At 42.8% G+C, this 12469-nt stretch overlaps 1 protein-coding gene across 2 annotated transcripts in view; it reads right to left on the reverse strand.

Moving 5' to 3' along the window:
- SLC45A2 (solute carrier family 45 member 2) overlaps positions 1–12469 on the reverse strand; it is a 36200-nt gene that overhangs the window by 7620 nt on the left and 16111 nt on the right. For both annotated transcript variants that reach the window (XM_086362539.1, XM_086362540.1), the window contains 3 exons: positions 6595–6920; positions 2193–2336; positions 1409–1532 (listed from right to left, as the gene is read on the reverse strand). In XM_086362539.1, the coding sequence (XP_086218665.1) occupies positions 1409–1532; positions 2193–2336; positions 6595–6920 (594 nt within the window). The remainder of the gene's footprint in view (positions 1–1408; positions 1533–2192; positions 2337–6594; positions 6921–12469) is intronic.

The following is a 12469-nucleotide window of genomic DNA, read 5'->3' on the forward strand; positions in this document are numbered from 1 at the left end:
AGTCCATTCTGAAGGAGATCAGCCCTGGGATTTCTTTGGAAGGAATGATGCTAAAGCTGAAACTCCAGTACTTTGGCTACTTCATGCGAAGAGTTGACTCATTGGAAAAGACTCTGATGCTGGGAGGGATTGGGGGCAGGAGGAGAAGGGGATGACAGAGGATGAGATGGCTGGATGGCATCACTGACTCGATGGACGTGAGTCAGAGTGAACTCTGGGAGTTGGTGTTGGACAGGGAGGCCTGGCGTGCTGCGATGCATGGGGTCACAAAGAGTCGGACAGGACTGAGCGACTGATCTGATCTGATCTGATGATTATGGGGTTCATGGATATGCTTATATTAGGTCCCCTTTCCCCACTTGGGCTATACTTTAAAGAGATTTTCTTGACCTCAAAACAGGTTTTTAGCTGTGTTTTAGCTGGGCAAAGGGCTAAATGCCAGGCTAGGGGACATTGTGTACATTCACTTTCCTCCCCAACAAGAAGCACACTTCAGTGACAGAATGATGCCCCTGGGAATGGTACCACGGATTGTCCTCCATTGCCTCCCCTGCTTCCACCTGGGCCATAACCCTGCTGTCCCCTGGGCCTGTCCAAAGTCTGGACCTCTGCCCTGCGGATCAGCTATTTTTCCCACAATACTGAAGAAGCTTCCAAACTTCCATTCCAAATGAGGGACCTGCATACATTTTAAAGGCCTGAGTTTTCATTTAACTCAATGTGTACAGCACTTGGAGATTTCCATACAAATTAGCAAGCACAAAATGAGCCTGTGTGATGCCCTAAAGTTAGAGGACATCCATTTGGACATAGTTAAATCCAATCCCAGAAATCCCTTTGAATACAGTGTCCCCATAGATAAATTTAGCCAAGGTTGGGGGTGGGTGGGTGAAGTTAATAGACCCCATGGAAAGCTGATGCCTGAGAAGAAAAGCTGTCCTTCTCAATCTAGAAGAGGGCTCCTATAACATACCACCCTACTGATCGGAGCTAAGGTTATGTTACTTTTGTCACCTATCATATTAACCATCCCTCCCATTTTCTGTCTAGATTAATAAGTGTACTTATGAAACCTCATGGTGATCTCACTGCAGCAGAACCCAGACCTGCTGTTAATCAGTCATCTTGGCTGTGATGATCCTTCACGCATCCAATACTTTACCATGTTGTTTCCAAGGTTTCCTCTTATTTCCCAAAATATCTTGATCAGGAGCCCCCTGATTCCAAGTACAAAGTAATTGCTGTGGAGAATTGTACCCAGGATTCACTGGGAAAAGGCTACTTGATGAAGTCTCTTCTAAGGGAAAAGGGTTTTCCTGATCTCCATATATTTACCAAAAATAAAGTCCAAGATTCTGCTAGACCAGAGCCCTTAGGAGACACCCTCAAGAGGAGGAGGCTTACTTACAAGAATAAAGTGAGGAGAACATAGAGTTGATGCACAAGCCCCAGCATCCAACCTCGACTCCTCTTTGGTAGATGAGGAACTCTGTGGAGTTGTGGGCACCGTAGGGATCCCCGTGGTACACGATCTGCAAGAGAGATTTGGGGCCGCTGAGTTCCCAGTGCAGGTTGGTAAGGACCCCTTCTCATGTGCTCTGTGTCTCTTCCCCTTGCTGGGGGCACAGACCTCAGGGTGTCTGTGTCACCCTTTCATCCTTTCACACCTCCACTCAAGGACACTCAGGACGACTTAATGCCTACTGCCTGCAATCTAAACATCCTTCACATGTTGAACATCCCTCCTCCTGTCTAACATCTGGCTCCACCTGGCTTAGGCAACCCTGTCACCCCTATTCTGGTACAGCCAACAGGCTTCAGACTCATCTCCACACATGCCAGTCCTATCTCCAACTGGAATGTTTCCTTCCTGTCCCCTCCCTCTCCAATTCCTACTCACCCTTCAAGACGCAAATCACACTGCCCCTCCTTTATTAAGCCTGCTGTGACCACTACCGCTCACCTCAAATTTTCCTTACTTGTTGTATTTGATCGAGTACTGGTCCCATAGTGTCTTCTAACTGTTCAGGGTGTAGAAACTTCCCTCTGGAACTTGTTTATAAGCCAGCTCCCTGAAGGTACTCTCTCTTCTGCTCTTACTGTGCCCATCCTAGAGGTGCTCAGAAGCTCCATAGGTGCTGATGGAGCAATCGGTGTGTGAGACAAAGAGCGTGTGCAGACAAGTCTGTTACCTGGCCCATGAAGTCTGTGAAGAAGAGCATGTTGGACAGGAAGGCAGTCCATCCAATGAGGTGGCTGATGCAAAGGCAGCGGTAATGAGGGGGCATGCTCCTCAATGCCCTCAGCAGTGACCTCAAGGTCATTGTCCTCTGAGTCTGGAATAAAACACCAAACAGGTGTGACATTCAGTGTAGACACACAGCCCACTGTGGGATCTGTTAGTAGTCCATCACACAAGGTCACACCATTTGGGCATGGCACCATCATTTCCATGGAGTGTTCTCATAGGAGGTGTTTTGTTATGTATGTGCAGATACTTCACAGCTTCAGGCCAATATGAGGGCTTTAAGGACATAAGAGCGAAGGGACTAGAAATAGACTTGCTTTAAGCCAAGACGTAAGAGCCACCCATCAACCTTCCTGTCTTTGAATGACAGAACCACTGTATAAGGATAAAGCTCATGGATTTAAGTGAGGCCCTAGATGGTTATAATTCTTAGATCTCTTGGTTCTTAATATCTGGTCATCCAAATTCCAAGATGGCCTCTATACTCTCTGTCTTCATGATTCTGTTCTATTCTATGGCAAAAGGATTTTGCAGAAGTAACTAAGGTTACTAACCAGTTGGCTTCAAGTTAATGAACAGGGAGATTATCTGGGTGACCCTAATGAAATCATATCAACCGTTTAAAAAGCATAGGTTTCTCTCTGGCTGGGAGCAGAAGGGGAAGCCAGAAAGTCTCAAAGCACAAGAATTGCTGGGCTTTGAAGGTGAAGTGGGCTACAGGGGAGAACTTCAGTGTGACCTCCAGGAAGTGACTGATCCCTGGCCATCAGTTAGCAAGAAAACAAGGACCTCGACAACCACAAGAAGCTGGCTTCTACCTGCATGAGCTCGAAGCTGATTCTTCCCCATTCAAACCTCTGGATGAGAAGGCAGCTACACCAACACCTTGATTTCAGCCTTGTGAGACCCTGAGCAGAGCACTTGACTGAGCCCACCCAGACTTCTGACCTACAGAACTCTGAGATAATAAATGCATGTGGCTTTAAGCTGCTAAATCCGTGGTAGTTTGTTATGCTGCAGTAGAAAATTACTACATCGAGCCAATCAGCTCCCTGCTCTGGGTCAGGTACCTCCTCCTGGTATATTTCTCTGGATCCTGCCATCAGTCAACATGTGTAAATGAGCCCTAAGTCTAGTCAGAAGTGAGAACATTGTAGATCATACACATATGCACAAAACTAGACACATGTAAGATGAATACATATGCCCCCTAATTCTTTAACCTAGACTTGAATTATGTTAAAACCAGAGGCTGTAATTTATTGGTGTCAGTAGCTTTGAGAGAATGAAAAAAATTGAACTATTAACACAACTGTTTTGAAGTAAAAGAAACAGCCTTTAATAGCTTGTCATATGAGAGAAGAAAAATATCTTGGGAATATTAAGAAATCAGCTGCCCTGAAGACACTGAGACAGAAAACATTAACCATGGTAGGGTGATGGGTCTTTCTTTCTGTCTGATTTCTATTTGTCCTGAATCTTGACATAATAAAATTGGATCTTAGCTAGTTTATTTACAAGATAGTCTCCCAAGATTTTTCCATTTTAACTATAAGAGAAAATTGTTTTATAACTCTTAATCTTCTATGATAATGCTTTTTACTTCTTTGATGCAGGAAATTATATTCACTCATTGTAGGGTTGTTGTACAAGTTGAGTTTTTATTTCGTGGATTTTATAGTATTTAACCTAATGACCATGACTCCACTGACTTTTTCTACTTACTCAGTATTTTTAAAAAAATACATAGACATTACTATGGAGTAAAGAAAAAAATATTTTCTGCATGTAGCACATGGTATTTGTCTAAATAAATGGTGACCATAGCAGAAATCCAACATAGAACTATTACTTTTTCCCTTGACTACAGGAAGAAACAATTAATGATATAGACTGAGGAATAACAGCCTGATTTTCATATCTCAGACCACGTGATTCATCTTTAATTTCTTTCCCTTCTTTCCAAAAATTCAAAAATTTAAAAAGTGAATTTGACCAGCCTCATTTCAAATATTAATTTATGCTTTGGCCTTATATATAATTTCAGCCTGTTTTCATTGTTAACCTAATTTTTTCCTTTCTCCCCAAAATAAATAAAAGCTTCAAAATTATGCCTTTCTGTAAAAGCTGTGAATATAAATACTCAGTCTTTCTGGATATTTTAACTCAGAATGAAAATTCAGCTAGCATCTTATTCACTGACTCATCAGTTCCCTTAGTAAAGCCCTTGCGATGATTTTGAGCTGTTGGGAGTTGTTTTACTGCATGCATTTGTCAACTGGAGATTGGGTCATGATGGATCTATAAATGAAAAATGAACAGAGCCATGAGGGGGAGACAGAACTGCACAAAAGTACCCTCGGAAGGAGACTAAATGTTGAGCAACTGATGGTGGGGAGGAAATAGAGATGGATTTTTATGGTATGCAGTTTGAACAATGAAATAATTCAGGCCTCTTGACATTAAAAAAAAAAAAAAATCCCAGTTTTCAAATTGCACAGCCACCCTCATTTTGGAAAGTAATGACTTTGACAAACAAGAATGTTAGGACCTGACACTGTGGAGATGCCCACTATTCAGCTGGAAGCTCCCGAGATGCACTATTGGAATAGCAGTCAGGTGCTTGACTTTGAGCCTAAGATATATTATTCTTTTTTTTCCCCTATGTAATAGAAGCATTCAGAGCCTACAGTGTTGTGCACGTGGCATATGCTGATACAAGTTAATTGTATTTGATGCATTTCTTCTCCTAATGGTGTAGAGGGTTTTATGCCTTTCAAAAGACTTCCACACACTTGATTTCATTCAGTCATCACAACAGCCTCGGGGCAGACTGAGACAGCCTCTGCTGGGTGACTCTTTGAGAGCCAGTCAACGCAAAGAGGGCAAAGAGGCAGTCATAATCCATCGTATCTACTTATCTTAAGTAAACTCTGTCTGGTTTTATTCCTTTAACCCTGACATTATTTTTTCTTTATTTTCAAAGTAATACGTGTCTATTACAGAAATGCTGAATACACTGAAGGGTTTAGAAAAGAAAATAAAGACCACCTGTTAGCCCACCACACAAAGACAATAATTTCAATGAGCATTTTGGGTGTATATCTTTTCTGTTTTTTTCTCTGTGTCTGCATAGCTTTTCCCACAATCTCCATTGTGGAAAATTCTTCGCAGTTAAACACTTGGTTCTGCAAATGACCTCTGACATCCTTGGCATCTCCATGATCGAATAAAGAGCATGGTTGTCTAATGGTGAGGTGATCTAGTCACACCACATATCCTAGAACTGCCCTCTGAACCTGCAACAGTGTTACCACCTCCAGGGCTTCCCCTTCTCCCTGAAGCCTACCAGGGCATCTACCATCCAAATGGGTCACTGTATGTGCCATTGATCTGTTTAAATATATGCACATCACCCATAATTACATATTCTTTGTGGGCAGAGAATATATGTTTTTTCATCTCAACCCATTGGCCACTGTTTCCTTTAATTCCACCTTAAAATGTTTTGTCACTCAGGGCATGATAAGGATGCTGTCTTTTTGGAATTTCATGGTTAAACAGTTGTTCATCTGTAAATATCCTTTATGGCAAATTTTCAATCCTCTCTTCTCTCAGGGAATGGGAAAAAACATTCATTTTGTATATATGTGTGTGTTCTATCTGATATGTCTTAAATAAAGCTTCAAAAACACACACATCTAATGATCAAATGGCTTCCATTGTGTAGCTATTCCATGAATCCCATGCTGCTGCCTTGCAGAACCACAGAGCAAGGGGGCTCCATCCTACCCGATACCAGCAGGGAGTATAAATGTTTTCCCACAGGCAGTCTGGAGCCCCAAGGTCTCAGCAGGTCTATGGAGGCCTAGATTCTCCTATTTTCTCTATTCACTGTATGATCAAAATAAAATGAAGGCTCCATCCCAATAGCCTCTTAGTTCCTCCAGTTGCCAACTGGGGATGCTGTTATTTGGAATAACAAATTTATAATCCTAATTTAGCCTGAGGATGGATAATTCCAGGCTTATCTTATGGCCTAACATTTTACAGTCAGCTTCATCTTCCCTGATTTGATGGTCTGCAAAGAGTCAGAGGCAGAAGGACAAGAGGGAAATGCACACATTTTTCTATTAGGTGCAAAGTTTTAATTCCAAGGGATAATAGTTAATGGGCATTTGCAGATTCAATTGGTAGATTCACAAAATTTCAATTTGAGGATAACAAAACTCTTTACATCAAATAATCAAGCAAAACAAAGACAAGGATCAATGTTAAAAGAATGAACACAAGGAAAGAACAAGAGTATTTTTCCTGAGTAAATAAAAAGGAACTTGCATCTTTACCTGTTCAGCAGGGTTTTTGGTTTTTCCTCCCTGCAGCACCAACTCTTGGTTTACATAACCATTTTTTACTTTCTCAATAGACCCATACTCGTACATTTTGTCTGATGACAAGGCAAGGTCCTGGGGGGCTTGCTGTGGGGGAATGTCCTTTGCAACATCTCTAAGTGGGGCTTCAGGGATACTGCACAGATGGATAATAAAACACAAAGTGAGCACCAGCGAGGAGAAGAAGAACATGACCTGGAATTCCGTGCCCAGCAGTCTTCCCAGTTCCAAGTGGGCCCAGTCAATGGCACCCAAAAGGTAACCGAGAGCACCTCCCAAACCTGCAAAGAAAGAAGGAGCTGTATTAGCATTAATTAGAACTGTCTTCTCTCTCATCATGTGCAGGCCCTCTACTTCAGTGGGAAAGTTCCCTGAGGACAGCAGAGGTGGCCTGGTTATAACTGGAGAAGTAACACAGGGAGAGGCTAAGACACCTGGGCTGGATGTGTGGGTTCAAGGCCTGGCTCTAGTATACACTTGCTGTGAACTTGAACTTCCTCATTCATAATATGGGGATTATGATTTTTTTTAAAAAGTAACATGCTAGACACATAGTAAGCACTTAGTAAACATTGCCACCATCTGAAGTCCCATGATTTTCTAAACTGTACTCTCAACATGGCTTAAGAACTAAAACTCCTGGCCCTAAGAGCCCTAGTTTCTGATTGCAATAAAATATAATTATTGCATTGTCATTGATCTATTAATAAGTTTCTTAGAGTGACACAAGTTTGCAAAGATCAAACAGCCTTGGAATCTCTCTTCTTTCCCCTATGACAAGTTAAAAGTGTGACTTGGGGGGATAAGTTAGGAGTTTGGGATTAACAGATACACACTACTACATATAAAAGAGATAAAAAAACAAGGACCTACTATATAGCACAGGGAACTATATTCAATATTTTGTAATAACCTATAATGAAAAAGAACCTGAAAAAGCCTCTGTATAACTGAACCCCTTTGCTGTATACCTGAAACATTGTAAATCAACTATACTTCAATAAAACAAAATAGAAAACAAAAGCTAAAGGTACTTGATACCAGTTGATAGCCACAGAAAAAATAAAAACAAAAATTTAAATATGAATTTAAAAATATTTATTTCTTTATTTGGCTACGCTATGTCTTAGTTTCAGCACTTGGGATCTTCAGTCTTCACTGTGGCATGCGGGTTCTTTAATTGCAGCATTTGAACTCTTTAGCTCTGGCCTGTGGGATCTCGTTCCTTCATCCAGGCCCCCTGCATTGGGAGGATGGAGTCTTAGCCACTGTACCACCAGGTAAATCCCTAAGTATGAATTTTTTAAAATCCTGTTATCCTGTTCCAGGATCCTGACCTGAAGTCTTTCTGGTGCTTGCCTTATCTGCTGTTGCTAAGTCACATCAGTCATGTCCGACTCTGTGTGACCCCATAGACAGTAGCCCACCAGGCTCCCATCCCTGGGATTCTCCAGGCAAGAATACTGGAGTGGGTTGCCATTTCCTTCTCCAGTTCATGAAAGTGAAAAGTGAAAGTGAAGTTGCACAGTCGTGTCTGACTCTTCGAGACCCCATGGACTGTAGCCTACCAGGCTCCTCTGTCCATGGGATTTCCCAGGCAAGAGTACTGGAGTGGGGTGCCATTGCCTTCTCCGGTGCTTGCCTTATCTGCTTACACTTAAAGACAGTGTGATCTGAGGGACATTGAGAAGCGATTTCTCAAAAAGAATCCTGCCCTTACAGCCTAACATTTGAAATTCTGCCATTAGTGATTCATTCTTTGGGGTTCCTGTTTTAAAAAGCAAGTGCTCCTGGTACAGACAAGCTATTGCAGGTCTCAATATTGAAGCAGTAAGTGCTCCTCAGATGGTCTGCCTGGCCGTGGGCACCAGTGACATCCGAGAGTGCTGGGCTGCAGCAGGAGCATACCATGGGGTCGGAGGATGTCCAGGGGAGTAAGCAGAGGGATGCCAAACACATCTACCTACAACGAAGTGTAGGGCCGATCCTCCTGCAAATATCTTTAAACATCAACCTTCCATCCTGTCTTACCAAAGAGAAATATCTATCTACCTAGTCAGATCAGCTGTGTGTTTGTTTTTCTAAGGCAACGGTATCCCACTCCAGTACTCTTGCCTGGAAAATCCCACGGATAGAGGAGCCTGGTAGGCTGCAGTCCATGGGGTCGCTGGGAGTCGGACACGACTGAGCGACTTCACTTTCATGCATTGGAGAAGGAAATGGCAACCCACTCCAGTGTTCTTGCCTGGAGAATCCCAGGGACGGGGGAGCCTGGTGGGCTGCAGTCTATGGGGTCACACAGAGTTGGACACGACTGAAGCGACTTAGCAGCAGCAGCAGCAGCAGCAGTGAAGTCTCCATTTTATCTGCCAGGTAAAGACAACATCCTGGGACTTCCCTGGTGGTCCAGTGGCTAAGACTCCCCTCTCCCAGTGTAGGGAGCCTGGGTCCAATTCCTGGTCAGGGAACTAGAACCCACGTGCCACAACTAAGAATTTGCATGTTGCAGCTAAAAGATCCCACATGCTGCAAAGAAGATCGAAGATCCTTCAAGCCACAACTAAAACCTGGTGGAGCCAAATAAATAATTTTTTTAAAAAAACCTAAAAAATACAATATTCTCACAAATCAGAGAATTAAGGAATAAAACAGAGCTTAAGGAATTCTCTCTCAAACCTTAAACATTTAAACTTACCTAAACCCTGATCCCAGGAACACAAATCTGAATGCCAGGTAATATGAATCCTAATTTATCCAGAATGTTGGAAGAATGGATGATTCTAGTCACCTCACATTCTGTCTAATTGCAGTTTACCATAGAGAGTATTTACAGATGAACAAATGTTTAACCACTGAATTCCAAGCACATCATTGTCATGCTCTGAGTGACAAAGCATTTTAAGGCAGAATTATGGGGAACAGTGGCCAGTGGGTTACAATGAAAAAAACATATGTTCTCTGCTAACAAGGAATATGTAGTCTAGTTATGGGTGAGGTGCATGTATTTAAACAGATAAATGGTACATAGAGTGACCTGTTTGGATGGTAGGGGCCCTGGTAGGCTCCAGCAAGAAAGGGAAGCCCTGGAGGTGGTTACATTGTTGCTGGTTCAGGGGGCAGTTCTGGGACATGTGATGCGATGGATCACCATTAGACAGTGATGCTCTTTATTCAATCATGGAGATGCCAAGGATGTCTGTGCTGAGCCAAGCAGTCAACCAAACAAAATGTACTAAAAGCCTAGCTCTATTGGAGGGTCTGTCTAGACCAGAGTTTCTCAGTCCCAGCATGACTGACATTTTGGGGATGGATAGTACTTTGGCCACCTCATTCGAAGAGTTGACTCATTGGAAAAGACTCTGATGTTGGGAGGGATTGGGGGCAGAAGGAGAAGGGGATGACAGAGGATGAGATGATTGGATGGCATCACTGACTTGATGGACGTGAGTCTGAGTGAACTCCGGGAGTGGGTGATGGACAGGGAGGCCTGGCGTGCTGCGATTCATGGGGTTGCAAAGAGTCAGACATGACTGAGTGACTGAACTGAACTGAACTGAACTGAAGTCTTTGTTGGAGGCTGTTCTGTGCATTGTAGGATGTTTTGCAACATGTCTGGCCTCCTCCATGGGATGCCAGTACAACCTCTCCTCTAGTCAACAGACACAAATGTCTCCTGACATTGTCTAATGTCCCCCAGGGGGACAAATGGGCACCAACTGAGAACCCTTGTTCTTAATTGATCCTATGCAAAACGTATATATTTGTTTCTCAAAACTACCATTTGTGACTAGATCAATGGTTGTTATACTGCCATTAAGTTCTCCTATCATGTATGCCTCTTTTCTTCAAATTTACTTTTCCACTGAGCAGAGGAAATACAGAGCAGAAGATCCCTGCCCATTTGAAAGAACTGATGTAGGGTTCAGGATGGATTTTCAAAAAATTAAAAAAAAAAAAATGAAAGAACTGATGTGCGAAATAAACCTTCCACTGTGCAAATAGAATGTTGGTTTTATTTTATGAATATAAATATATGGATATAATCATAATGGTGGATTATATTAGATACTGACTTGAACACTTGACTGCTACAATTGGAGGGTTTCCTAGTCTAGTTTTATGTCTACCCACGTCATGTACTTCAATAAATATATTTGAGTACTAAATTTATACAGAAAACCTCTACTAGCTTCTGGGGATATAAACATAAATAAGACATAGCACCTCTATCCTTTCCTCCCCAGAAGATAGTTCCAAGGAGAAGAAGCAGATAAACAAACAGCTGCTGCTGCTGCTGCTGCTAAGTCACTTCAGTCGTGTCCGACTCTGTGCGACCCCAGAGACGGCAGCCCACCAGGCTCCCCCATCCCTGGGATTCTCCAGACAAGAACACTGGAGTGGGTTGCCATTTCCTTCTCCAATGCATGAAAGTGAAAAGTGAAAGTGAAGTCGCTCAGTTGTGCCCAAATCTTATCGACCCCATGGACTGCAGTCTACCAGGCTCCTCCATCCATGGGATTTTCCAGGCAAGAGTACTGGAGTGGGGTGCCATTGCCTTCTCCGAAACAAACAGCTACTTAAAAAAATAAAAACTGTAACAAATAGAGAACTGTGAGCTAGATATTCAAACAGAATAGAGGCGCTTTGATGAGTTTATTATTACTAATTATTATAGAATTCTTAATTAGCAATGAAGCTCCTAAGAGTTCACTAAATCAAGGAATCCAGAGATTTTAGAGGTGGAAGGATGTTTGCAGCTGGTCTAGTTGAATTAGATAAGAGAACTGCAGGCTGCAGTGGGTGACAGGAGAACACATAGAAGGGAGGGTTTATAATTATGCTGATTTCAATGCCCACTTGTGTGTTTTCTAACCATGTGACCTTGGGCACTTCTCTGAAAGTGGGCATAGTGATGCCTCCTTATATGGGTCTTGTGAGGGTTAATGTGACAATACATATAAAGCAATAGCACAGATAGTAGAAGAAGGAAGGAAGCAGGAAGCGTTGTCCCTCAGTCGTGTCTGACTCTTTGCGACCCTGTGGACTGTAGCTCACCAGGCTCCTCTGTCCATGGGATTCTCCAGACAAGAATACTGGAGTGGGTAGCCATGCCCTCCTCCAGGGGATCTTCCTGACCCAGGGATTGAACCCAGGTCTCCTGTATTGCAGGTCGATCCTTTACCATCTGAGCCACCAGGGAACCAGGTTTCAAATGGAGTGTGCTACTGACTTCCTACAGAAACCTTAATCCCAAAGCCTTGCTCAGAGGCAAGAGAAGCTGACAGCTGCCTGGAGCTGGCAGAAAGGACTTAGTCATTCTAGGTCCAGTGACTAGAATCAGGGAATCACACTGAGTACTAAGACTAAGTGTGGCCTATGGCAACTGTTGTGGGAAAAATAAGTATCTCAAAGCTGGAAAGAGCAAAAACTATTTAAAAGGGCCTTATTTCTTAAAAATCTCATTATAAAGCAGGGCTTCTTAAACGTTAATGTGCACGTGAATCACACGATGCCTCGTCATGATACAGGTTGTCTCAGTCTGTTCCAGCCGCTATAACAAATATGCCATAAACTTCATGACTTATAAATACCAGACACTTATTCTGACAGTTCTGGAGACTGGGGAATGCAAGATCAAGGTGCCAGCAGATGTGGTCTGGTGAGGACCTATTTCCTCATTGACAGCCATCTTCTAACTGTCATCACTAACTTGGCATAAGTGGCAAAGGAACTGGTTTGGGCAACTTTTCTAAGGGCACTAACTCCGTTCATGAGCCTTCATGACCTAATCACCTTCTAAAGGCTCCATCTTCTAACAGTATCACATTCA

The sequence above is a fragment of the Bos grunniens genome, chromosome 20 (assembly GCF_055505025.1).
Source record: "Bos grunniens cultivar Pamir isolate PY7600 chromosome 20, Bosgru_T2T1.0, whole genome shotgun sequence".
NCBI lineage: Eukaryota > Metazoa > Chordata > Mammalia > Artiodactyla > Bovidae > Bos > Bos grunniens.